Genomic DNA, 26,071 nt, shown 5'->3' with positions numbered 1-26,071 from the left:
GATGTGACCATGTATATTGTTTGAAACATAATAAATTTAGTTAATATATTATTTATTTATTTATTTATTTATTTATTTATTTATTTATTTATTTATTTTTGGATACCGGGGATTGAACTGAGGGGCACTCAAACACTGAGCCACACCCCCAGCCCTATTTTGTATTTTATTTAAAGACGGAGTTTCACTGAGTTGCTTCAGCTCCTCATTGTTGCAGAGGCTGACTTTGAACTCATGATTCTCCTGCCTCAGCATCCAGAGCCATTGGCATTATAGACGTGTGCCACCACCATGCCTGATATTATTTATTCTTGAAAATGGATAATCATGAGGATATATTTGCTGAAATATAATTATTTACAAGGTCCCACCCTGCTGTTTTTTAGTTTGAACACTTCTTTTTTCTGTAACAGCTTTTAACTTTATTTTAAACTTGGGATCTCACAAGAGACTGATTTTTGTTTTGTTTCAGCTGCTCAGAAGTCACCTATGAAGTTAAGCCTCTTATGTGGATTAAGTCAATGGCAATATTGATTTGGGCATTTTATGAGGTACCAATTCTAGTTATCATAACTTTTCAAGGAAGAAGGAAAAAAATCCCCTAGAAGATTAGAAACTCTCCCATTCTCACTTTAAGTAGACTTAATTGTAAAATAATCCAGTGGATGCTTAGTTAGGAATGTCATCAAGTTCATAAACTAAAAAGCAGTATTTCTATTTATTCAAACTACAATATCAATAGATTGTGCTTCATATAGTCAACCAATGAAGGAAAATTTTCAGACTAATTTGTTCAGTTCCTGAGCATTCCAAATATAATGGATCCATTAGAATACACAGAATTTTGGAAAACTATGGGTGTGTAATTATAGTAACTGAAATAAGATTGGATCATTAACTCTTTCAAATAGGTCTGTGGCATGAAGGCAGTAGACGGTAATGAAGAACCCAATGGGGAAACACTCATCTGTTGATGAAGAGTCATTAATCCAAATTCTTGGGGTCAATGCCATCAGTATGTATTAGAAGGAACACAGGTTCTGCAGCCAAACTACTTTGGATAGAGTTTAAGAACCTATGAAAGCCATGATGGTTTGGGCAAGTTGTAGCAGAGTTAGACTTTTCTAATCCAACTGGTTAATGTGCATGACTACAGTACTGGAAAAGATAGATTTTAGGAATTTCATTTTCACCAATACTCTTTCATGATATAAAATTTCATTATGATATTCATCATGTCATTTTTTTAGCAGAGATATTCTCAAGAATATTTCAACTGAAAATTATTCTATAGTGTTTCACAGGAGTTTAATCAGAGGTATTACAGCTATAGTCACCATTACAGGATGAACATCTTATAAAACCTGTTTCCACCATTCATATCTTAAACTACACAGCACAGGCTTGGGAAACTGTGAACCTCAATGAAATCAAATTAGCTGGTGTGGAGATAGGAGATTCCTTTACTCCCATGTATAAAATTCCAATTGATTCTTTTGTTTCTCATGACACAATTTCCTAGATACTATGAAGGTGGAGGAGGTCACTCTCCAAAAATGAATGTAATTGGCAATCTATGAGTTGAAGACACCTGTGAAAGGATTTGATAATCCTGAATAATATTTGTTTCCTGGAAGTTTTCAGAATGACTTATGTGTACAATCTCAGTTGATCTGTACCACAGTAAGGAAATATTATCTTCACCTTATGTAAGTGGAAATACAACTTTATAAAGATAATTGTATTAAAAGAAAAGAATTCATTGAGCACTTACTATATAGCAGAATTTATAAAGGGGTAAGACATGATCTCTGACCTCAAAAAGTTTACAGTAAATCAAACAATAGTCAACTATAATATAGGGTGATTGGTGCCATAGTAGTAATAAGTAGAGTGTATAGGAGCACCTAGAAGTGGCATACAGCCAAGACTGTACAGATCCAAGGAAGGCATCTCAGAGCAGTGTCTAGGTGGAGACTTAAAGGCTGAGAAGGACCTAGCCAGGTGAAGACAGGGAAAGAATGGGTTTAGAAACAGTGCTTCAGTCAGAGATGAAAGCTGGTACAAATATACCCAGGATTATAGCAAACTGCCATTAGTAGGAAGAATTCTGAACATTTTAAAACCTTAAAGAAATGAGGACACATGAATGTTAAATATTTTAAAACATTAAATAAACCAAGGATCTTGGCTGTAAGGTTGATAATGGTATAGCTATACCATCTATAAGGAGATTTATTGTTTTATTGAGTTTGATTGGCTTTTAACATAAGGACAAAGGAGTTTCAATACTGTAGTGAAGATTTAGGTTTGTGGAGTGTGGAATAGTGAAGTCTCCAAAGGAATGATTGATGGAGAACAGTGGCCTCAGAGGAAAGCTATGCTTTATGCAGGATGGAAAGTGAGAGGAACCAACTAGAAGGGTTGCAGGGTAAGAGGTGTCTAAGATTTTGTTCACTTAATTCAATTCATTCATTCAAGAAATATTTGCTAAGCACTTATTCTGTGATGACACTGCACTAGGCTATTAAGTAAAAGATCAATTTAAACCTAAATTGCTATTAGGTCAATACTCCTTCTATTATACCACCCTGAATAATTCAGCATCAAATATATCAAAACAAAGGTGCTCAATTTTTAAACTCGATTTACTGAATATTTGTTAAATGTCTAAACAATTATATGCAAGATACTGCACAATATCAAAGTTTCCAGATATCAGTTGATGGTAGCTAATTACAATGCCTGTTCTCAAAGGACAGGACAAGGGAAAAGGGACTTGGAATGTTATTGGTGGAAGTTTTGTAAAATACGCTTAGCAATATTGATTGTCAAATGGTAGAAATTTCTTGGTGGCTTCGGGATCAACCAATACTTAGCAAATGCTTTTTTTGGAAAATAGTAACTACCAAGTTGAACTCTGGTGACACTTGTATATAGAACGAAAAATTAGAATTCTTGTGATAATGTAGGGATGGAAAAATCAACACAGCACACTATCAGGAAAGTTTGGTGATAGGACAGAAATAGACTCAAATTTTCTGTATCTTTTAGGGGGGCAGACATAGTGTGGTCCTGCCTGCAAGGCGTGTTCTCTGAAGGCCCTTTACATTCTTTGTGATTCAATTTTAAGTGCTTTGAACTTTGGTTCTAAACCTGAGTAATAAAACCTGCTTAATTGTGTTTTTTTAAATAGCTTCTGTGTTTTAAAGCTTTATTTTAGCAAAGGTGCAAGTATTTTACCAAAAATAAAATACTTATGAGAAGTTCATTTGACTGGTTGAAAAAATAACTTTTGATGATATTTTTGTTGAATCAAGAGTCATGTAATTCTGGGTCATGTTGAATGCATATCCTACAATGTTCTTATGAAGGTACAATTCTAACAACATAAGCCCAAAAGTGTACACTGAAATGTAAATTTCAATCCCATAATACAGAGACACATGTAAATATGAGTAATACACATACATTTTAGACAATCATATTAGTACATTACAACCACTAACAAAAACAAAAGGTCTCATTTTATTAGGGTATTTCTGTTTCAATTCACTCCTGGCAGATGGAATTGATAAGAGTAAAATTGATATGAAGCTACCTCCAAGTTTTCAGGTTCTTTTAATTTCTACATTGTGTCCATTCTTGAAAGACTTCTATGTCTAAAACCTAGTGCACTAAAAGTAGAAGTAACTGACCAAACTCTTACCCTTCTACATACTCATGTAGTCTTAAACCAATTCCATATTCAAACCCAATTAAAGGCAATTGGAGAAAAGCAGAAACATACATGTTAGAAAGTTTTTGTTGGGGTTGGGATAGAGCTCAGTTGGTAGAGTACCTGCCTCAGGCTAAATATTATTAACTGCAAAATTTATGAAATCACATTTCAGTTGTGTAATTATTTTATCTAGACCTGATCTTTGTCAAGATCAAGATACTAAAATTATCACATACTTTTCTCAAATCATTCAGACAAAGCACCATAAAACTATAGTCATTTTCTCTGAAAATAAAAAAACGTAGTTAGCAATCAATGTGGTCAATATTCAAATTTGAACCTCTTTTCAATTACCAGATGCTCAGTGTTATACATTTAATAAATGTATTTGTCCAATAAATATTTATTTAATGCTAGTAGGTGTCAAATACTATCCCAAGTTCTAATGTAAATTCTAAAAACATGATGGCAGAAAGATGACACAACCAGCCCACTAATATTTTTAAGTCAAAGTGATCAGACATGTTCCATGGTCGATCAGTAAAATGTACTGGCTCTGCCAATTCAAATGTGGTTTGGAAAGAACACACTAACTGACCATGTTGGCTATGTGATCCAGTTTGGATGCTTCGGAAATCAGCTTTATTGCCATCTATCCAACTGGTAGTTTGAGGGTAACCACTGCAAAACCATTGCCATCCACTAACACTTTACAAGCATACCTGGGGCTTAGAGTACTTGACATGGGAAGCTATGGGAGCAACAGGAAGCATAAGTATCCATGCATGAATTTGAGATTCTGCTTCTCTTCTGTTTTGTCTTATGTACAAGTATGTCTTGCTTAAGAAAATGCAATCAATGGAAAAAATCAGAGTGCAATTCTGTTACAAACTAATTCACTTCATTGTTCCATATACATAACTATATGTATAAATACATATCATTACCAAATACATGACAGAAATGTGTAGGTAGCACATAAAACACACAGTAAAATTCTTCATTTCTTCTGACTACTCCAATTATCAAAGCCATGGATTACTTTTTTTCCAATTAGAGAAGGTGATTTGGGGCCATATTTATTGATTAATTTGAGACACATTAGCATTCAGCCTGCTTATATGTAAATGTGATCATTTTTCCAAGTGTTCTTGAAATTCTGGAGTTGAACCATTAATGAGAAGACATAATTGGACTTTAGGAGTGAAGACTTCTGTCTCAGTTGAAGCTTGGGAAATGATTCTTAATTCAAACCTTTAAATTCTATAAAGGGTTTGGGCGTATCCTTATTAATATTTTTTGCCTTTGAGCTCATTTCTAAGGCTTTTTTCCATGACATAAAAGACACAAAGGGTCATTTGCTCAGTTAGACTCAAGAGCAATAAAATTAAATACTTCATATGTTACAGGAATGATTGGCAGCAGAATAGCACTGCATATGGTTCAGCTTATACTGACGGGGCAGGAGAAGCCTCAGCTTTTAGTATAAAGGCTTCAAATGAGAATATATCCAAGGTTTCAAGGGATTCAAGATTTATCTTCTGTCACCACTAAAACCTTTTCAGAATTATAATGAGAAATAAAAAGTGCTGAAAATAAATATAACTTATTTGTATATATGCCAGTTCTGCATCACAGATGACCAAAACGCAGAATAAGTTTTCTGACAGGACACATTGGCTTTCCTCATAGTTATGCTTTTGCAGATATTTAAAACTGCTTTTGACTGTTGAAATGAATATAAAGCTACATTTCAAAATGCAATTCTAACTCTTCCTCAAATCTTTATAATAAAAGAGAATCAGCACATAATACAGAAATAACATAAACTCTCAATTAACCCTATAAACTAAAACCCTTCAAGATACTGCAGAGGTTCCCTGTTATCTATTCAACCAAATTTCTGCCTTTTCCCTTTATTTTTCAGGTTTAGCAACTGCTTGCTCCTATATTTTACCAGCCTCTGTTTTTCATCATTCTTCTAAGGTCTTATCCTTCAGTCATGTTATCTATTGTGTTTGTCATTCAAATTACCCACCTTACCCTTGTCTCTAGGTCTTTGTGTTAACCATACAGTAAATGGGCCCCAAAGGGTTAAGAGGACAAAACAAAGCTTGTTTCCTTAGTCTTCACAATCCCAGAAACAGATATCCCCTTTGATCCTGGCTTGTACCTGAAGCAATTCAAAAGGAGAAACCAAATTATGTTCCCAGAAAAGGATAGTTGCTTTGTCTCCCAGGGAATAGTCATCTATGTGACACTTAGCCCGACAGCTAGTCTTTTCCTTCTGAAAATATGAAGATCCTCAAAGGTAATACAAAATTCTACAGAGTAAGGTTATTCAAAAAGAGAACACCAGAATCATCCTGCATATTATGGGTAGCTTTAAAACTAGATTTAGAAAGAAATATTAAAATGTTAAACATAGCATTAAGCAAAGTGCAGAGGTAAGAGATATTTTCTGACTGAAAGCAAAAAGTCATGTGACTTTAAAAGTAGCAAAATAATTGAAAAACTGACCCAGCTCTGTAGCAAATGCATGTCCAACAAGAGACTTGAAGGTCAAAGGCATAATGGCAATTTTTAAAAATGTCTATGATTACCTGTAATTGTATAAAGTTAAAGCATCTACACAGAGAATTATTTCAATAAGATTTAGTCCTACTAAGTGACTCATTCGCTAATATATTGGCATCTGGAGTTAATGGGTTATGAAGGACTATGGCTACTCAGACTCCTAGCTGACTGATAAAGAGTAAAAGAGTTTTACAGAAATGATGAACTTCAAAAAGATGCATGAAAATAAAACTTCTATGCTTCACCACTGTTAATGCCCCTTCCATTTTTCTACTTATCCACCTCCCTTTCTTTCTCCAAATTCAGGTTTCAAATGTACCTGTACAATATTTTTGGTACTCATCAGCATTACTTGACAATATCATTTGTGTGAAGAGTGTGTTGTATACATATTTATATGAGATATCACTTCCCTTGTTAGAAACAAAACTCCAAATCTTTAAATTTGGTACTGGATGGAAAACTTACTAGTTTTATGATGATATTGTACCAAGATGACATAATGACACCAAGCATCATGGCACACATCTGTAATCCCAGGGGTTCAGGAAGCTGAGGCAAGAGGATCTCAATTTCAAAGTCACCCTCAGCAACTTAGTGAGGCCCTAAGCTACTTAGTGAGAACCTGTCTCAAAAAAAAAAAAAAAAAAAAAAAAAATATATATATATATATATATAAAAGGGTTGGGGATGTGGTTCAGTGGTAAAGCACCCTTGGGTTCAATCCCTCATATTTAAAAAAATGAGAATGCCAATTGAAGGTGAAACTCAGAGGCAGATTTCACTTCTTGGTAGCCTCATACCCCTAATGCCTTGTAACTTTGCCTTCAGTGCTAAATCTTAGAGGAAATAAGTTCTGTTAACTAAGGGGAGCGAAATTCCATTAAGATAGAATCTTAACCCATGGCCTGTGGATATAGAAAGTCTTCAACAGCTTCCAGAATCTCATGAAATGTATGACAAACATTACACACAAATATTGTATGTGCATACTTTTCTGAAAATACCCAGAGAGTTAATCAGATTCTTAAAGCATTTAGTAGCCCTCATTCCCACTAGGCATTGTAACACATTGAAGAATTTTTCAAAGAATGGAATGATGTGATTTGTGTTTTAGAAAAATCACTGGTAACAACATGGAAGGAAGTCTGGAACTTGTTTCATTTGAAGAAAATTTAACACACAACATGTAAGTCCTATCTTAAATCAGTTACACAAAGTGGCAATCAAAAAGTATAGAATTTTCAACTTCAGTTTGGCACTCAGTATGTTTTGAAAACATTTTTCCAAACGAGAATGTCTATTTAAATCTCACAGTACAGTGTGGACATCATCTACTAGAGATGTGTAATAAGAGTACCATGGGTGTACATCTCAGCTCCGTGAATTACTCAAGTTGTGTGACTCTACAAATATAGGGGTCATAGATAAGAATTTAAATATTAAGTATTTGCACAAAATCTTAACTAAGTGTCTCAAAAATTAAAGAAATAAAATAGGGGTCATGATGATTATCTTTATATCATACAGTTGCAATAAAGACTAAAGAAAAACCATATGCAAACCCACTTAAAAGAGTACCTAACACTGATTAAAAGAGTAATTTTTTTAATGCTCCTACATGTCCATCGTCAGTCCTACCTTACCTGGGCTCCAGATATGTATGTAAAACTTTCCCTTTGCCTAGTCTGAAACCTTTCTCACTATTCATCTGAAGCTCTTCACTCAAACTACACATTCAGCAGGAAACCTTGTCTCTTCTTTATCCAGGAAAGTTGAGAACATCAAGACATGAATTTCTTTAACTTCATGTCACTTTGAGTTACTTCCTCTCTTGGAGTTTGCAAAGAGATCCAGATACATTCTTCAATAGAGCCTTATTCCAGCAATTTTATTCACTTGCATTACTCTTCAAATCCTTATGATTTTCCATCTTTCTCTAAAACCACTGAAATTGCTACTCTAAAGCAGTGGGTCCCAGTCTCAGATGCATACTGGAATCCCCTGAGGAGATTTTTTTTAAATGCCTGGGTCCCATCCCCTGCAAATTCTGATTTAATTGGTGTAAGGAGGAGGCTTGACATGTATTTGTAGAAATCTCTGGATGATTTTAATATCCAGTGAAGGTAGAAACTCTCTGGTCTGAAGTCAGTAAAGATGTGTGAAACCACCTGTTTTACTGCCTTCTGTCAATTTTAATTCTATTTGTTAATTTTGAGGAATTTGAAAATAGCAGTTAAATCTTCTTGCTAGAAAAATCTTCTCTATTAGCTTATGTGATATTCTTTCCTTTTGATTCTTCTCTGAAATCAAGACCACTACTTTTCTTTTCCCTATTTTAAACTCAAGTGGTCTCAGAGTATAATACTTGGCTCTCTATTTCTAACTGTACATATTCTCACTGGATGTTATCTCCTACTCCTACAACTTCAAGAACCACTTGGTTGTATTTCTGTGAATAATGACAGTAGAATTTTAATACTAATTGTATTGAATCTGTAGATCATTTTGTGTAGTATGGATATTTTAATGGTATGACCTGTCTACACACACACACACACACACACACACAGACAATGCTCAAACTTGACATGGAAATTTAGAGCTGTCTATTTGTGCATACTATGGCAATGGACTCTAATGTTGAATTGCCTCAATCTCAATCCCAGTTTTATTCATTTGTAAAATGAGCATAATAATGATCTCAACCTCATAGCATTGTTGGGAAGAATAACATAATCCATCTAAAGTAACTTACTCAGTGCCTGATGTTTAATAATTGTTAATATTACTCTTAATCATTGACATAATTCTCTGAAAAGAGTACATGGTTCTAGCTTCCAGACCCCCATAGTATATACTTTACACATACCACCATTATAATATTGATCATTTTGCATCAATATTGTTGATGTATACCTGCCTTCCAAACTGTACTTTGAATTCTTTGAGGGAAATGATTGCTTCTTATTCAGAGTTTAACATAGAACTTGGCACAGGCAGACCATTCATTGGAAATAGGTTTCATCTAACTCTAGAGTTTCACCGACTTCAATTGATTATCGATGCTTGCATGGAATGCCATACTGAAGAGCATGTCAGTCTACATCTGAACCCAACAGACAAAAGCACCATGAAAAATTAGGAGAATCTGCCATGGGACAGGTAGAGGAAGCAAAAGCACAACTGCCATGGACATTCATTCCAGTTTTAGATGCTATATAAGAAAATTGTTATGGAATAAATTTTCATGAACAAATGTTACTGGCTGAAAGACTAAGCCAATTGGACTGATTACTAAATAATTTGGTTAACTTTCCCTTATAGTCTAAGTTCTTTTAGAGCACTTATAGATTTTTATGCTAGAAACTTAGGACAACTATGGGAATAACTTGCTCACAGCAGAAAATCCATTATATTTGATCAAATGCTGTTGAAATTTTCATTTTATTGCTACATAATATTACACCTGCCATCTGTGATCTTTACTACATAAATACAGATCCTGAGATTAAGAGTTCTTTCAAGGAAAGATTTTTGCAGGAATTGTTATCCAAACCATCTAGATATAAGCAAAGGGTATTTTAAAATTCTGATAAGTGCTTAAAATAAGAACAAAGAAATTTACTTTTCAAGTTTAGGCTTCTGTCTATTCCTTAAATCCACAAGTGGCAATGCTGCATAAGCAGCTTCTTGTTGTGGGGATGAAGTGGTTCATTAACCTGGGGCAAGGAGGAAGAAAATAACAATCATAAGGGTGCGTTTATTTCAAGGTGAAGTTCATCCACCTAGCACAGTACCTGGAACATAGTTGACACTAAAAGAATGTGGATGCATAAATGAATAAATTACCAAATGGATGGATGGATGCATGATAGGTAAACTGTCTTCATGCAATCAGAATAAATAAAAATCAGCAGTATTAATTTTTTCCACCAGATGGCGATGGTGGGAGATACAGGTTTACGTTGTAATTGTGAAGAGGAAAACAATCAACCAAACAAAAATCACATTAGGACAAAAAGAAGTCATAAAAGAGCAGATTAAGAAGGGACAAATGGAATGCTTGGGTCTATGATCTTGTGATGTGTAAAAGTTCTTACCATCTTTCCTTTTTATGCAGTCCCAATTATGCCCAGTTAAAAATTTATATTCAAAACTAATATTGTCTGTATAAAAATCATAGGGCAACTCTCATAACTAAAATCATTGTCATTTGGTTTATGTATTCATACATCTATATTTTCTTCTGTTTTATTCTAATTTCTTAGTTGATGCTCCTTTTGGAAGTGAGGTTACTTGGGAAATTCCAAGCTTGATCATCTCCAAGAAAACTATGCCTGCTATCCAACACTCCAAAAATCATAAAATAAGTCTTACTAGAGCTCATTGGTAAAGAATTGTAAATAATATTAGATTAGTGTCCATTCTTTCATTCGAAGGCTTTTGAAAGATAAGAATATCAGTTTTAGAATCTAGTACTCCAGTGTGCCGGGGGAAGCGGGTAGCTACTTTCTTGGTAAATTAAGAATATGAACATACTTTAAGATGGAATAAAGTATGCCCTCAACACTAGCCCTGAATTGAATAAAATATTAACTTCCTTTATAAATGTAGAATCAGGCTCAGAAATATGTCTTGACAAATTATATAGCATATCATCCTTTTAACCTCTTTGTAAACCCTTGGTCGCTGGAACATAAAGAGGCTGGCAAGGTTGCTATAGAAGGAAAGTAACATTTTATGAGTTCTTAAACATTTTCACATTTGTGATGGCATCAATCCCTATCACAATCCCCTGAGGCAATATAGTATATGAAGAATAGGAGACTTTGGAGCCATACTCTTGATTTCCGATCTTCTCATTACTTAGGCATGGAAACTTTGATAAGTTATTTCTAAGTTTTGGTTACCTCATCTGATAGACAATACCCCATAAAGTGTTTATAAAGAGCAAATATAAAACACCAAACCTAGCAGAGCCCTGGAACAGAATAGGTACAGTGATGATGATGATGATGATGTCAGTTTTTCAGTCAAGACATGCTCATTGCACAGCTAGTAAATTTGCAAAGCATCAAGCACAGTACCTAGCACTATAGCAAGTACCTAATCGATATTATGTTTGCTTTCTTCCTTCCTGACCTAAAGCTCAATGATTTTTTGAGAACCTACAGGCGCTTTAAAATATCATGCTATACACATTAAATATGTACAATTTTATGTGGCAATTTATTGATGTTGCTGCAGAATGAACCCAGGGCCTCAAGCATGCTAAGCAGTTTTACCACTGATCTATACTCCCAGCCCTTTTAACTTTTATTTTGAGACAGTGTCTTGCTAAGTTGTCCAGACTAGCCTCCAACTTGTGATCCTCTTGCCTCAAGTCTCCTGTGTCACTGGAATTATAGGTGTGTCAATTTAAAAAATAAAAATTCAAATATAATAACTTAAACTCCACATCAATTAGGTTAGTGCAAGATGTAAGCCACTGCTATATGTTTTTGAAAGTTAATGTTTCCTGTTTACAGGCAGTGATACGTATAATAACACAGAGAATTCCAGACCTCAAAGAAAAGATGATAACTGAATCAACATTTTGCCTAACATAGAGTAATTCATTTCTCTCGTATGTAACAAATTCTCCCTCTTAGATGTCTCTGCAGATCAGGCAAGTAGTGGTAGATGAAATCCCAAGTATCCAGATATTCAGCTTCTATTTTTTAATACACTAATTTATATAAATGTGCACTGAAGGATGGTGCTGACTAAAATTATAAATAGATTTAAAATGTGTTCATGTCAATTCATGGATGACAGATTCAGGTTTTTGTCCTTAGCCTCTTCAAGTCTCACCCTATAAATTTTCCCTGGGTGAGACTGCTTGCTCTAAGATGCTCATGAGATCAAATCTGTTTATATCCACAGCCCAGATCTGTTCTGAACCTTAGATACCCATTTCTAACTGCCTGATGGAAAATCCACCTGTATGTCACATTAGCATCTTAAAATTAACGTGTCCAAAAAAACAAAAACACAACTTCTGCCCATCTAAGCCCACTCATATTATGTTCCTTTCTTGGTAAATGGATCACCATCCTCCCAATTTCCCAAACTTGAAACTTTAGAGTTATCCTTAACTCTTTTTTCTCTTTCAGCTTTGACCATCAATCAATTACCAAGTCCTCTCAACTTGACCACACTATTGACCACATCTCTTTATCTCTTGAATGTGTCTCTTCACCTCTTCAGTCATTGTTTAGGCCTCCACTGCCATTCTTTTTTTTTTTTTTTTTTTTTTTTTTTTAGTTCTCAATGGACCTTTATTTTATTTACTTAATTTTATGTGGTGCTGAGGATCAAAGTCAGTGCCTCACACATGCTAGGGGAGTGCTCTATCACTGAGGTACAACCCCAGCCCACTCTACTGCCATTCTTAACTTCAGGTTAATTCAGTGGCCTCATATATCTTCTCCCTGCTTCAAGTTATTCTCAACTGCAGTCCGCCTTCTGCTTTGCTGTCTACACTTGTACAAATCTCCTGTATACCTCTCATCCCAAAAATTATAATCCATAGTAGAATTCTGCATCAATTGAATGTTTTTTGTCATTCTTTTCTCCCTTCCTTTCTTTCTTTGTTTCATTCTTTGTTATTTCTTTTCTTTTTTTTTTTTTTTTTTTTTTGGTACCAGGGATTGAACTCAGGAGCACTCAACCACTGAGCCACATCCCCATTTTGTACTTTATTTAGAGAAAGGGTCTCACTGAGTTGCTTAGTGCTTAAGCTAAATTGGTGAGGCTGGCTTTGAACTCACAATCCTCCTGCCTCAGCCTCCCAAGCCACTGGGATTACAAAAGTGCACCACCACACGCAATGCTGTTTTTTGCTTTTTGTTTTTTTTTTTTTTTTTTCATTCTTAAAGACAAACAAAAATAAAGGAAGAAAGAAAGAAAAGAAAAAGGAAAACCATGTCAAATGTGGCATGCAAGTGACTTCATGATCTGGCTCCAATGTACCTTGCTCTAGTTATGTTGAATGTTTCACTATTCCAGACCTTTTTATGGCTTTGTATTTTTCACCTGCTAATCTACATCTTGGAATGTTCTCCTGGTAAAATGCTCATTCAAAATTTAAGAACTAGATCAAATATTATCTTTCTAAAGAGTCTGATTCCCCTGAAGAAGTTAGCTATTTTATCCTGTGTACTTCCATGGTACTTTATCAACAAAGAAGCTCCTACTTATCTGTGAGGAATACATTCCAAGACCCCCAGTGGATGCCTAAAACTTTCAATAATACTAGACCCTATATATACAATTTTTCCTAACCTACAGACCTGTGAGAAAGCTTATTTATAAATTATTCACAGTATAAGATTAATAATAAAAACAATAAAATGGAAAAATATAATAACATCCTGTGATAGAAGTTATGTCGACACGTGTGTGTACACTCTAAGTATCCTATTGTATATACTCACCCTTTTGTGATGATTTGAAATGATACAATGCCTATTTGTTGATATGAAGTGAGGTGAATGACAGTCATTGTGTCATGTGTTAGGGTACTATTAACCTTCTGATGATAGGTCTGAAGGAGGATCATTTGCTTTGGGTGATCATGTGTCATTGAATTATGATGTGGTCCATGGTTGGATGTTCAAAGCAGTCAATGTTGTTGGATGAGAATACATAAGCTTGAAATTTTCATTTTCATAGCAAACAGATTTAATATGGCCAGGTGCACAGTCTATTATTAATGGGACTTTAAATTTCAACCCTTTCTCCTCCAAGTATTTTTTAACTTCTGGGATAAGCATTGGTGGAGCCATTCCATAAACAAGATGACTATCACTCACACTTTCTGATTATATTGCCAGATCATGAACAGACGGCTTTCGCTTTTTTTTTTAATCTTTGAGAGAGTGTGAGTTTTTCACTCTGTACACCATGCCTGGCTTTATCACAAGCCCTGCAGCATTACAACACAGTACCAGAGTTAATCTGTCCTTCCATGTTTTATACTCTGGTGCCTCCTTTGCACTTTCATGAACATAGGTTCTACTGAGCCAGCCCAATTTTATCACAAGTGAAAACTCGCTTTGAATGATATTCTTTCTCCATAATCAACTTCTTTAATTCTCCTAGAAATGAGACAGTAGCTTCATCATCAACAGAAGTAACCTCTCCAGAAATTTATATATTTTCTTGTACAAACATATTCCTGAATCTGTGTAACTATTCCTTTCTTTCAGCAAATGTCTTTGTGTCACTTGTTTCCAAGGATCCCTTGCTGAAGTCCTTATAAAGGCTCAATACTTTCTGGCTGAAAATGTTGCCATTAATTGAAACACATTTTATGTTCATGTCTTCCACCCAATTTAATGTCATTTCTCTATTAACTTAGCACTCATCATGTGTTGTGGCTGTAACTTCCATGGTTTGAGTTGCGAAAGAAAAACTACTTTCCTTCTTCACAAGTTTACAGATAGAAGCTTTGTTCTTACCACAGATTTTAAAATCCAAAGCATATGATTCTTTTTCTTTCATTAAGTCAAGAACATTCCCCTTTTCATTTAAAGGAGGTATTTTGTGACTTCTCTTCGGTATACGCAAATTGTCAATATCACTAATCCTATACTTTGTAATCATTATTAAGTAAAACAAAGATTACTTGAACTTAAGCCCTGCAATACCACAACAGTCAATCTGATAACTAAAACAGTTACAAAATGGCAAAGGGACCTGTTGCATATACAGGACAAATACACTGGACAAAGGAATGATTCTATCTGCAGGATAGAGAAGTGTGGTGGGAGATTTCATTATCCTACTCAGAATGGCATGTAATTTAAAATTTATGATTTATCAATTGTTATTTCTGGAACTTCTCAGTTAATATTTTTGGGCCTTAGTTGACTGGATAACTGAAATCATGCAAAAAACAAGCCATGAATAAGCAGGGAAACTATTAGGAAAGAACTTTTTATACTTTTAATTATAATGATTTATTTGAACATCTATTTCTCTAACATATATGAATTTTCTATAAGCAATAGTCTTCATCCCTAGCATAGGACTCAGGGTCCTGGTACATGTTAAATTCTAAATAAAAGCTTATTGCTTAAAAACAGTTTGATAGGGAGTTAGCCTGGCATCATAGAAGACAAACTCCCCTCACCCCAAATTCCTTTGGATCACACTACACAGACAAAATCTAGGGCTGGCTAGCATTTTACACTGACATTGTACAAAGTTTTTTATACTTTTAGAACTGTCACCAGAGTGCATTCTTACTTAAAGTCACAAAATATTAAGTCAACCACTCTATACCCCACCTCACACTCACAATTCACAATTAGGAGTTCATCTTCTGTAAGAATAAATTTATGGATGAATAGTTTAATGCAAACTACATCTTTCTTGTGTCATAATGGAGCCCAAAATATCCCCGCAAGAAAACATTTATCAATTGTCAGGTAGGTACAAGAAAATTATTTTTGAACAAATGACATAATCTTTAGTTGAAAAAATAGGAGAGATTCAAATACATCAGTTGAAAAGACATATACAAAAGATTTGTCAATTATGTTGAGATAAAAATCAATAATACAGTTAATATCATAAACATTTAATATATATTTAAATGTTATTATGAATATCTTAAATCTTTGGCTCAATTTAAGTTTTTTTTTAAATGTAAGATTTCAGCACTAATTAGAATACAGTAATTTTCCTTTGCTGTAATAACTGCATTTGACAAGGTAATATTTGACAAGCAGTTTTTAATGCATGGTAAGCACTTGCATTTCATTTGATAGCAACTAATTCCTTAAAACAATTATGAGACTTATACTACATGCAAGGTTTATAGAAAAACAGTTATCAATAAAGAAATCATGATCCTCATCCTCATTGAGTGTACAATGTAGGAGGATATATATAATCATAATGAGAAGTAGGAAAGGGTACAAATAAAGTACACGCAAAGTTCATGGAGAAAGAAATTCCCTACACAATGGTATAGTGATAACGATGGGGGTGATGGTACAACAAGGGTTTTGTGGTGGTTGATGCTTTTAAGTTAGGCCTTGAGAGATAGTAGGATGTGGATAAAGGGAGATAGCAGACAAAGAAAATCCAAGATAGAGTCTGGGGAAGGAGATGTAGCTCAGAGGTACAGCACTTGCTTCCCATGTATAAGACCCTGGGTTTGAACCCCAGCACTGCCAAAACAAATTTTCCTCAACAGGAAAGGAGACAACACAGCACAGGGATTAAAGAGAGATGTGGTGAGATACAGGCAAATTAGTTAGGAAACAAAAACAATCTAGGTAAGTGATAACAACAATAAGGATGATGAGAATGGAGGGAAGGTGGATTTGAGACATGCAGAGATCAATTCTACTGGATGAGACATCTCATAAGATATAGGAAATATGTGGTTGCTTGGGAGAATGGGGGCACCATTAACAGATGTCTAGTGATGGAAAGAGGACTGGGATTGAGGGTGTTAAGATGATTGTTTTCATTTTAGATATCCTGATGTGGAGTGGCCAGTGTGTTATTCATGTGGTAGTGTCCAGAAGATAACTGAAAACTTAGGACTAGAATGCAGGAAGAAGTTCAGGGCTAAAAATAAATTTTGGGAAATCACCCAAGTAGATGTGATCATCAAGGCACCTGAGTAAGGAAATTTCAAAGGAATGATTCAATGGTCTTTAAACTTGAGCAGACATCAGATCCCCTAGAGGGCTTGTTAAACCACAAATTGCTAAGTTTCACCCCCAGGGTTTCTGACTCAATAGGTCTGAGGTGGGGCTTGAGAATTCGCATCTTTAACCAATTCCCAATTAATGCTGATGCTGCTAGGTCAGGGTTCATGCTTTGAGGACCATCAAACTAGATAAACAAATCTATTTTTTTTAATCTCAGCATGACTTATTCATAACAAATGATCTGTGCCAATGCCAATATCCATTTTTCTATAAAGTTAAAATAGTGCCTGATACTATTTATCAATTGAAAAAAAATGGGAAATCATATTTCTACCTACCTGTTTTTTTTCCTGTTAGATATTTTTTGTCAATTCATAATTGAGAAGGCAAGGCTGTCCAAAAAATGCTCCAAAATATTACTGTGTTTAAAAAGGGGTGGAGCTCCAAAAATGCTTACTTTCCCTTTAGACTGTCCAGCACAAGGTTTCTGCAATCTGTTGATAGACTTTCTGGACCTTTGTTCGGTGGTCTCCACTAACCTGCAAGCTTTTTCAGCAGCTACATATTTACTTGAGACTTTTGTCCCATATAGGCAATGGCTTGAAAAGCACTTAGCTGTGTACTTTTCATCTTACTATAAATTATTTATCCTTTAGTCTGTAAATGGCTATTTGTAGGATTAGACAAATTTTGAATGCTCTGATAAGAGGATTGTTGCACCCAAATTCATGCATAATCCGTAAAAAGCACATGTAACCCACAACCTCAGCTGGGTTAGCATATGAAACAGATTCACTGAGCAGTGCAAATTATTAACCAGTTAACATCAGCAAATTTGTTTTTGAAACACAGGTTTAAAAACACAGCATTCCCTAATGAGAAGTAATATTAGTCTTAAAAATCCAATAAAAACATACCTTGAGTAGATTTCTCTACCTCTTTCCTCTTCCTATTCTGGCTATTGTAATTCATCCTCAGCTCTTGGTTGTACTCATGCAGAGTTTCCCTGGAGTTGTAAGACTGTCTTGGTTTTCTTCCATCTTCACTCTCATCTGAAGAACTGGTATAAGCTAGATCCATTTCATGCTTGACTTTAGACAGCGGCTGGTAAGGTTTGCAGTCTGTTTGCTCCATCTCTGATTAAGCTCAGTTTCATGAAAAAAAGGAAGAACTCCTTTAATGAAAGCACTCCTGGAAGAGATAGGGAAAACACAAGCCTTCTTAGATTTGTCCTTTTGCAAGGAAACACATCTGGCAGATTCACAATTGGTCCTGATAATACTATCAAAGGAGTGAGGCAAAAGACAAACTAGATGACATGAAGCTAGCTGGAGGCAATAATAACACTGTGTTACATGCATACATTGTCAAACATTTAGGATTAAGCTGGAGGTTGCAGCATCAGAAAATACTCAAAGTAAAAGACAGTCTTCCTTCAAAAACAGTTGTATTTGAATGCAAATAAAGGACAATGTACTTTACAATGCACGTGTGTTTTCACTGCTGAAGTCAGTATTTAGATTTTAAAAAAAAAACAATATTATCAGATTTGGTAGTGGCCAGGAGTGAAAATATTAACCCAGCACAACCCACGCTTGAAATAAAAACTGCTAAGAGAACTACATTCAGAAAGAACACATTCTTACCTCTGGTTTAATATTACATTTAAGGTAGGGACTCTGAGGAAGGGAATGATTCTGAGTGAGAAAGGCAGAACCAGAGCTCATGAAATGAAGTGTCCTTGAGGGGGACTGAGCTCTTTGTGTTCATATTGTGACTTTTGAGCCTCCAGGCTGCAGAGGATTTTTAATGAGTTAGGTGGTGGTAAATTTTTGTTCTTCATAGTACTGAAAGAATGTAAACAACACTTCTTGTGACTATAATGGTATAGGAAGAGCAGGATCTAAATCGGGTTTAGAAATGCCAACATTAAATTTCTTGATAAATCACTGAAAGAACCCCCTTTCCCTACAGAATGCTGAGCTAGGAGCCACTGAAGCTCTTAGGACCAATAGAAGCATTAGCTGCCCTACTTAGCACTGAGAGGTTTGAGAAGATCAAGTGCCATCTGAGATGTCAAAGTCTTCTGTAAAGCTAAAAGCACTGTAAAAATGCTCTTATTTTCCTTTTTCACATTATTTTATCAGCATTTCCATCCACTGCTGAAACTTTGCAATCTGGTCCTTACATAAAATGTAAAAAAAAATAAATAAATAAAAAAACCTAGTTTGAAACCAAATGTATATGATTCTATTTTGCAGTGGAATTGACTCCTTTATCTTTCTTCAGCTCTTCACCATACATACTTTCAAAGAAACTTCCAAATATCTAGATAGTGGCTTTTCTATCTTGTACAGGATCTCACTTTTTGGAATTTCCATTGCTTTTATGGCAGGCACATAGAACACAAAAATCACTTAGTAAATTTTTATGGACTGACTGATATGCATTAAATGGTACATCCTGCTTTGTAGTTTGAACAGTTTTACAGGTTGAGGTCTTATCACCCTAACTAAATGTTAAGATCATAGAAGGCCAAATTTGAGTCTTATGTCCCTTCAGATTCTCTATAGCACTTAGCACAACTATAGACCCATACTGTAAAAACTATTTAACTTGTAAACCTACAAATTCCAGAAATGTTTTGTGTAAATACCTGGTTTGGTTTGGATTAACATCAGAGATGAGCATACTTAAATAGAACTTAGAAGGTGGATAGAATATTATACCTTATGATCCAACATCATTCAAATCCAATGCCATCTCATGGTTCATAGGTTGTCTAAATACTCATAACTTCTTAACTTGTAGCCCCAGAATTAAACTCTCCCCTGAAAAATGGGCTTGAATATTCAACTGACTACTCAACATTTCCACTTGGTTATCTAAAATATATCTCAAATTTGGTATGTTCAAAATCACATTCCTGATTTCCACCCCTTTCCAAAACCACTCCTTTCCCAGTCTTTTCTATTTTGGTAGACAGTCAGTCAGTTCTTCTATTTGTTCAAGTCAAACAAAAGCAAAGTTATCCTGGGCTCCTATTTTTATTTTTTAATTTATTATTTCTTTTTAGTTATACATATCAGCAGAATCCATTTTGATATAATTATACAAGCATGGACTCCTGTTTTTTTAATCTCATAGGCAATCCATTTATAAATCCTGTTAGTGCTACCTTTCAAATATATCCAGAATCCAACCATACTTTTCCACATTCTCAATACCACATTGGTTTAAGCCATCATTTCCCACCAGGATTATTGTGACAGTCTTCTATGTGATTTCATTTATTTATTGATTTTGTGGTGCTTGGGATCAAACCCAGGGTCTCCTGCATACTAGATACTTGTCCTACCACTGAGCTACACCCCCCAATCCATGACACTCCCCTAATTGGACATCTGCTAACACCATTACTCCCTGATGGCACATTCTTCACACTGCAATAGAGTGAAAGTTTTAAAATACAAGCCATTCATGCTTCTCCTTTGCTCAGAAACAGCATGAACATCCTATTTCCTTCTAAACAAAAGTCAAAATCCTTTCAATGGTCTACAAGGGCCCTAGCCTAACCTCTCCAACTTCATTCCATTATATCTTCCCCCTACATCATGTACTGCAGCTACACTAACCTTACTGATTCTGAAAATATTAGGCATGTTTCTACCTCAGGGCTTTTGCAACTTCCCATTGAAAAACCACCCAAATGTGCTACTGCTAATCCTTATTTGTTTATTATCTGCCACATTTAAAATGTAAGCTTCATGGGGGTAGGCTTTATCTTTCCTATTCATTGTTAATTCTCTTAGAATAAGAAAAATGTCTGGCATACAGTAGAGACTTAACATATTTTGAATGAATGAACAAACAACTGTTGAATACTCTCAAAAGGGCCTAGAAAGATTGTGTAAATGAATAAATTGTAGTTTCTGCTCTCTCCCACCCCCTCCCCCATCCTGCCCCACAAGGAACTCACAGCCTAATGCAAGCAATAAAAAAACAACTCTGAAGAATGGAGGAAATTTAGATTATGTAGAAGGAAATAAGAGGGAGAGGGGTATGAAAGATGGTGGAATGAGACAGACATCATTACCCTGTGCACATGTATGATTACATGAATGGTATGAATCTACATCGTGTACAACCATAGAAACAAAATGATGTACCCCATTTGTGTACAATGAATCAAAATGCAGTCTGTAAAACATAAATAAATAATTTTAAAAAAGAAAAAAATCAACTCTGGCACAAAGAAGATTGAAAAGACTCTTTGTGAAACTAATAAAGTAGTGCTTGAGCATCAAAGATTAATGTATTGACTTCATTTGGTTTAGTTTCCTCTTCACCAACACTGTTACCACAACCACTGAAATGCCCTTGAGCACATACTTTGAGTTATCAGGTTAACTTTATTCTCTTTCTTCTTAGGTTCCCAGAGCATGTTCTTCGGAAGACAGAGAGTTATCTGAATTTTAGACCTTGATTTTGCTATAAACACTGCAACATGAGAAACATACCAACAGCAGGATTTTATAGATGTATTTTTGCAGCCAAGGATTGGAACTTTGTCCCAGAAAAGGAGGTATCAATAAAATTCATCTAAAGTCATTTCAACCAACATAAACCTTTTTTGTTCATTAAAGAAAAAGAGTTTAACAATGGAGAGTGGAGAGTTATTTTCCACATAGGGCCATTGACAATGTAAAAATATCAATCAAGGATCTTATAACTAAAAAAAGCTTAATAAAATGTTTTGTTACAATATAGAAATTAATAAATGTCATTTTCCATTTCTTCACTTATTCTTTCAAGTTTCTGATTCACATGGATCAGGATTATGATGAAAATAATGTAAGACTGGCCAGAATTACACTCCTTTTTAAGCCTAAGTTGATTACAAATCTACTTTTATCTTTTTTTTTTTTTTTTTTTGGTACTTGTAGATGGACAGCATGCCTTTATTGTGTGTTTATTTTTATGTGGTGCTAAGGGTGAAACCCAGTGCCTCACACATGCTAGGCAAGTGCTCTGCCACTGAGCTATAGCCCCAATCCCTACATTTATGTTAATGCCACTCAAAACTAATAAGTTAAACTTAAAAATGAAACAAATCTAATTTCTAATGCCTAATTTTGTGTTTTGACAGCTATAATTTATTGTGTTAAAATTTTTATGTATGGAAACCTAGACATTCTTTTCTCTCAGTATGTTTACTTACATCCTCTATGAGAGAGAGAGAGAGAAAATGACAGAGAGAGACAGAGACACACATACACAGAGAGAGAGAGAGAGAGATTAATTTAGCTATGACTGATCATTTTCAAATTTCTAATTGTAGCCATTCCCAAGCACAAATCAGTAAGGAATGTCACCCCTATTCAAGGTTATCCAGTGTCTTTGGAAGCAATCTTTCTTTAAACAAACAAACAAACAAAAAACCCTGTTAAAAAATTCCTAACGCCTCCACAACTTTTTTTTGATACCAGGAATTGAACTCAGGGGCACTTAGACACTGAAACCACATCCCCAGCCCTATTTTGTATTTTTTTTTAGAGATACGTTGTCACTGAGTTGCTTAGGGCCTTGCTAAGTTGCTGAGGTTGGCTTTGAACTTACCATCCTCCTGTCTCAGCCTCAGCCTCCTGAGTCACTGGGATTATGGGCATGTGCCACCATGACTGGCAACCCCCTCCAAAACTTTTCAACTTAAAATTTGTGTTAGTGGACCCAGGTGATCAGGAGAACATTCCAGGTATCTTTAGGCAGAGAGAAAAGGGCACAGATTCTGGGTGCCTGGGGCTTTGAAAGTATTTAATTGTGATATTTGTCAAAGCCTTGAGAAGCACAGTCTGAATTCACTGGCATCTAGTACATTTTTTGAAAATAAATAAATAATATTTTAAAAAAGATTAGTATTTTAAATCTAGCAAAGTTTGAAAGTAAAATAATTTTGAAAAGATGTTGTTCCAAATATTCTACAGTAAGGGGCAAGCCCAGTGTGGTGGTGCAGGTCTGTAATGTCAGAAACTTGGGAGAATGGCCAAGATTTTTGATTACAAATTCAAGACTAGTCTTGGCAACTTAAGAGACACTGTCTAAAAAGATAAAAGTTCCAGGTAAAATGTAGTCTAATAACTGCTTAACTGACTTTTCCATTCAGTGCCCAACACGGCATCCTGAAAGTCCAATGTCAAATAAATGTTATTCAGACATCATGATGATACTGTCAACTCATAGAAAAACCAACTGTACATATCATACTAATCTCATTTTAACAATTTTTAAATTTCTCTATTATTTCAATATTGATAAATTTTTAAACAAAGCAAATGAGCATTGTAAAGCACATGATCTTATGGAACAGTGAAAAACAAAGAAGTCAATTATCTTTGCTACTGCAGCAGATCCATTCAGACAGTTCACATAGGATAAATTCAAATGTCACCACCTGTGGTTTGTCCTTGTGTTTTGACTTTATACTTGCTAACAAGATGAAATCCAAGAGACTTCAGAAGAGAACTGGGATGTTTCCCTCCTCACCTGAGTCCACTGACACAAAATTTAAGATCATGGAGATGTTTATGCTCATGAGACAACTTGGTATGTGGAAATCATTGGCCTTAGATTGACGGATTTATTACAATAAAAGCAACAGCAGCAGCAGAGGCAGCAGCTAACTCGTACGGCAGTCACCAGACATGAAGCACTATTGTAGTGTGTTTCATATATTAACTCCTTTAATTCTTATAGAACCCTATGAGGTAGGTGCTGTTTTAATCCCCATTTAATGGATAAAGAAAACCACGGAACAGAGCAGTTACATGACTTGCTAAAGTCCCACAGGTAGTAAGCTACAAAGCTGAGATTTCAATTCTTATAAATTATCTCCAATTGTCAGGCTTTTAACCAGTTCCATGTTGTCTTTCAGAGGAACATCTGGTAGAATGACCCTATGTAAATAACCTCTCCTCTGTCAAAGCATTGTTTCTCAATGTAAAATAAGGAGATTGAATTAACTCAAAGAAATCTTGCAGCTCTGGAATTCTATGATTGCATGTGAAATTGAAGAGACATTCAGATTGATATGATAAAAAAAGTGGTGGGTGTATGAAAGGCTATGTAACATTATCTAACACTCCCCCTCTTCTCCCCTCCTCTGCCTATTTCTCCCCAACCCTCTCATCTATACTCCAATCTACCACAAAGTAATTGATGTAAAATATTGCTTTTGTATCCATAGGTCTGTGTGTATACATGTATGCGTGCACCTCACTTCCCTATCCTATTATTTTCTTGGTATTTCTCATTCTTAATACATATATTTCCCCCTCAAAATGGAACCCTGTTGCTTGTTTACCTTTAACACAGAAAGGCCTATCCCACACATAGCATCTGCTTTTAAGTTGGTGCCTTCACCAAAAAGTCTCACTTCACTTCAGAAAAACAAAAATTTTAAAAAGGATACATACAACAGTGCCTAAGGAGAGCAAGCCTTCATAGCACAATGGGAGACAGTACTCTTTGAAAATATTACAATACTTTTTCTTCAATAAAGACCTTCTACCTTACTGCAGATTTACAGATTCAGAAAATGCTGAATTTATGAAACTCTTAAAAGGAATGTGAAATCCTGACCAATTCCCTATCTTTGTTTTTCTTAAGGAAATACTTATGGAGTGAACTGCAAGGACGGAGTAGGCTACAAATGTAACACAATCACTTGATTCTTTACAAAAATGAAGGAGAAATCTCCCTTAGAATCCTCCTACCAGCCTATAAGGGTAACTGTTGTCATTCTGGCCCATTTCCTTCTAGTCATGCTATACACACAAATTTTTTCATGTTGCTTCCTTCAGTCTAGATTTTTAGGTCTTTTTACATGCTTCTACACAATTTCTACAACCATCATTTTAATGGTTTAACAGAGTGAATATTCCATAATTTACATGTACATTCCCTCACTGTGAGATATTTACACCCCTCCCTCCCCATTTATATCAAAACTGAAGCCATATAAAGATACCACGAACATCTTATTTTCTTAGGGTAGATTCTAAGAAGTTGAATTAATGAGCCAAAAGGTTTGAACATTTTTGTGGCTTTGGGGATTATAATGATATACACTGGCATTAGCAATGTGTGTGAACAATTTCCTTTCATTGTACCCTTGCCAACTTTAAGTTTTATTTTTAATGTCTCTTTAAAATAAGTAAATTAATGGCAACTTCTTTTAGTTTGCATTTCCTTGATTATAAATGAGGCTGAATATTTTTTCTGAATGTTTGCTAGTTCTATTTCCTCTTGTGAACTATTTACAATTTTTGTATATCACTCTATTGGGAATTTTAAGGAATTTTTTAAAAATTAAATTGCATTGATGTTATGTAACAAATTAACCCTTTACCTAGAGTATTTGCTGAAAGTTTCACAGTCTGTTCTTTGGAACTTTAATTTTTGTCCCTTTTTGATGAACATTAATTAAAGTCAAACAAAGCACTAGTGTCATTTTCCTCATGCAGTTGTCCAGTTCTTTTGGTGTTGCATGGAGGCAACCTAACATTTTGGTAAATAAAGAGAGAAATAAATCACCAGTTTTTAGAATACAGACTGAGAATTTTATGTTCTGAATATGGGTCTTCTTTTCCAGAAAACGGTGTCTTTGAAGTAGACTGCTTTTGTGGCCCATGGGTATTTTTTCACATTCAAGACTTTGAAATTATTTAATGTATTTGGTTCACATGTATTTGTTTAAAGTAATTGTTTTATTAGCATTTTAAAAATCTAACAATGAAAGGATGGAAAATCCCTCCTGGAAAAAATATGCCTCCAAAACAGATTTGACTCATTTGTGAGAATAGCTGCAGTCAATATCCTCATGGTACCCTGGCAGGCTCTTTAGGTCACTTTTTAATCTAACTTTTAATAAATGGTTCATTTGGAAATCAATAAATAATGCACACATACTAAACCTAACACTTTAGAAATGACTACATTAGTAATGCACATACATATAAAATGACTCCATTTACAGGGTGGAATATTAAGTAAATAG

General features: G+C 34.9%; 1 protein-coding gene across 7 annotated transcripts in view; it reads right to left on the bottom strand.

Moving 5' to 3' along the window:
- The window catches only part of TENM1 (teneurin transmembrane protein 1), a 753,664-nt gene that overhangs the window by 503,128 nt on the left and 224,465 nt on the right, over nucleotides 1-26,071 (bottom strand). For all 7 annotated transcript variants that reach the window (XM_079123321.1, XM_079123316.1, XM_079123318.1 and 4 more), the window contains one exon: nucleotides 17,934-18,207. In XM_079123321.1, the coding sequence (XP_078979447.1) occupies nucleotides 17,934-18,150 (217 nt within the window). In that variant the 5' untranslated portion in view covers nucleotides 18,151-18,207. The remainder of the gene's footprint in view (nucleotides 1-17,933; nucleotides 18,208-26,071) is intronic.

The sequence above is a fragment of the Sciurus vulgaris genome (assembly GCF_902686455.1).
Source record: "Sciurus vulgaris genome assembly, chromosome: X".
Classification (NCBI taxonomy): domain Eukaryota; kingdom Metazoa; phylum Chordata; class Mammalia; order Rodentia; family Sciuridae; genus Sciurus; species Sciurus vulgaris.
The sequence above is the reverse complement of the archived record's forward strand: the minus strand, read 5'-3'. Positions and strand labels throughout refer to the sequence as shown.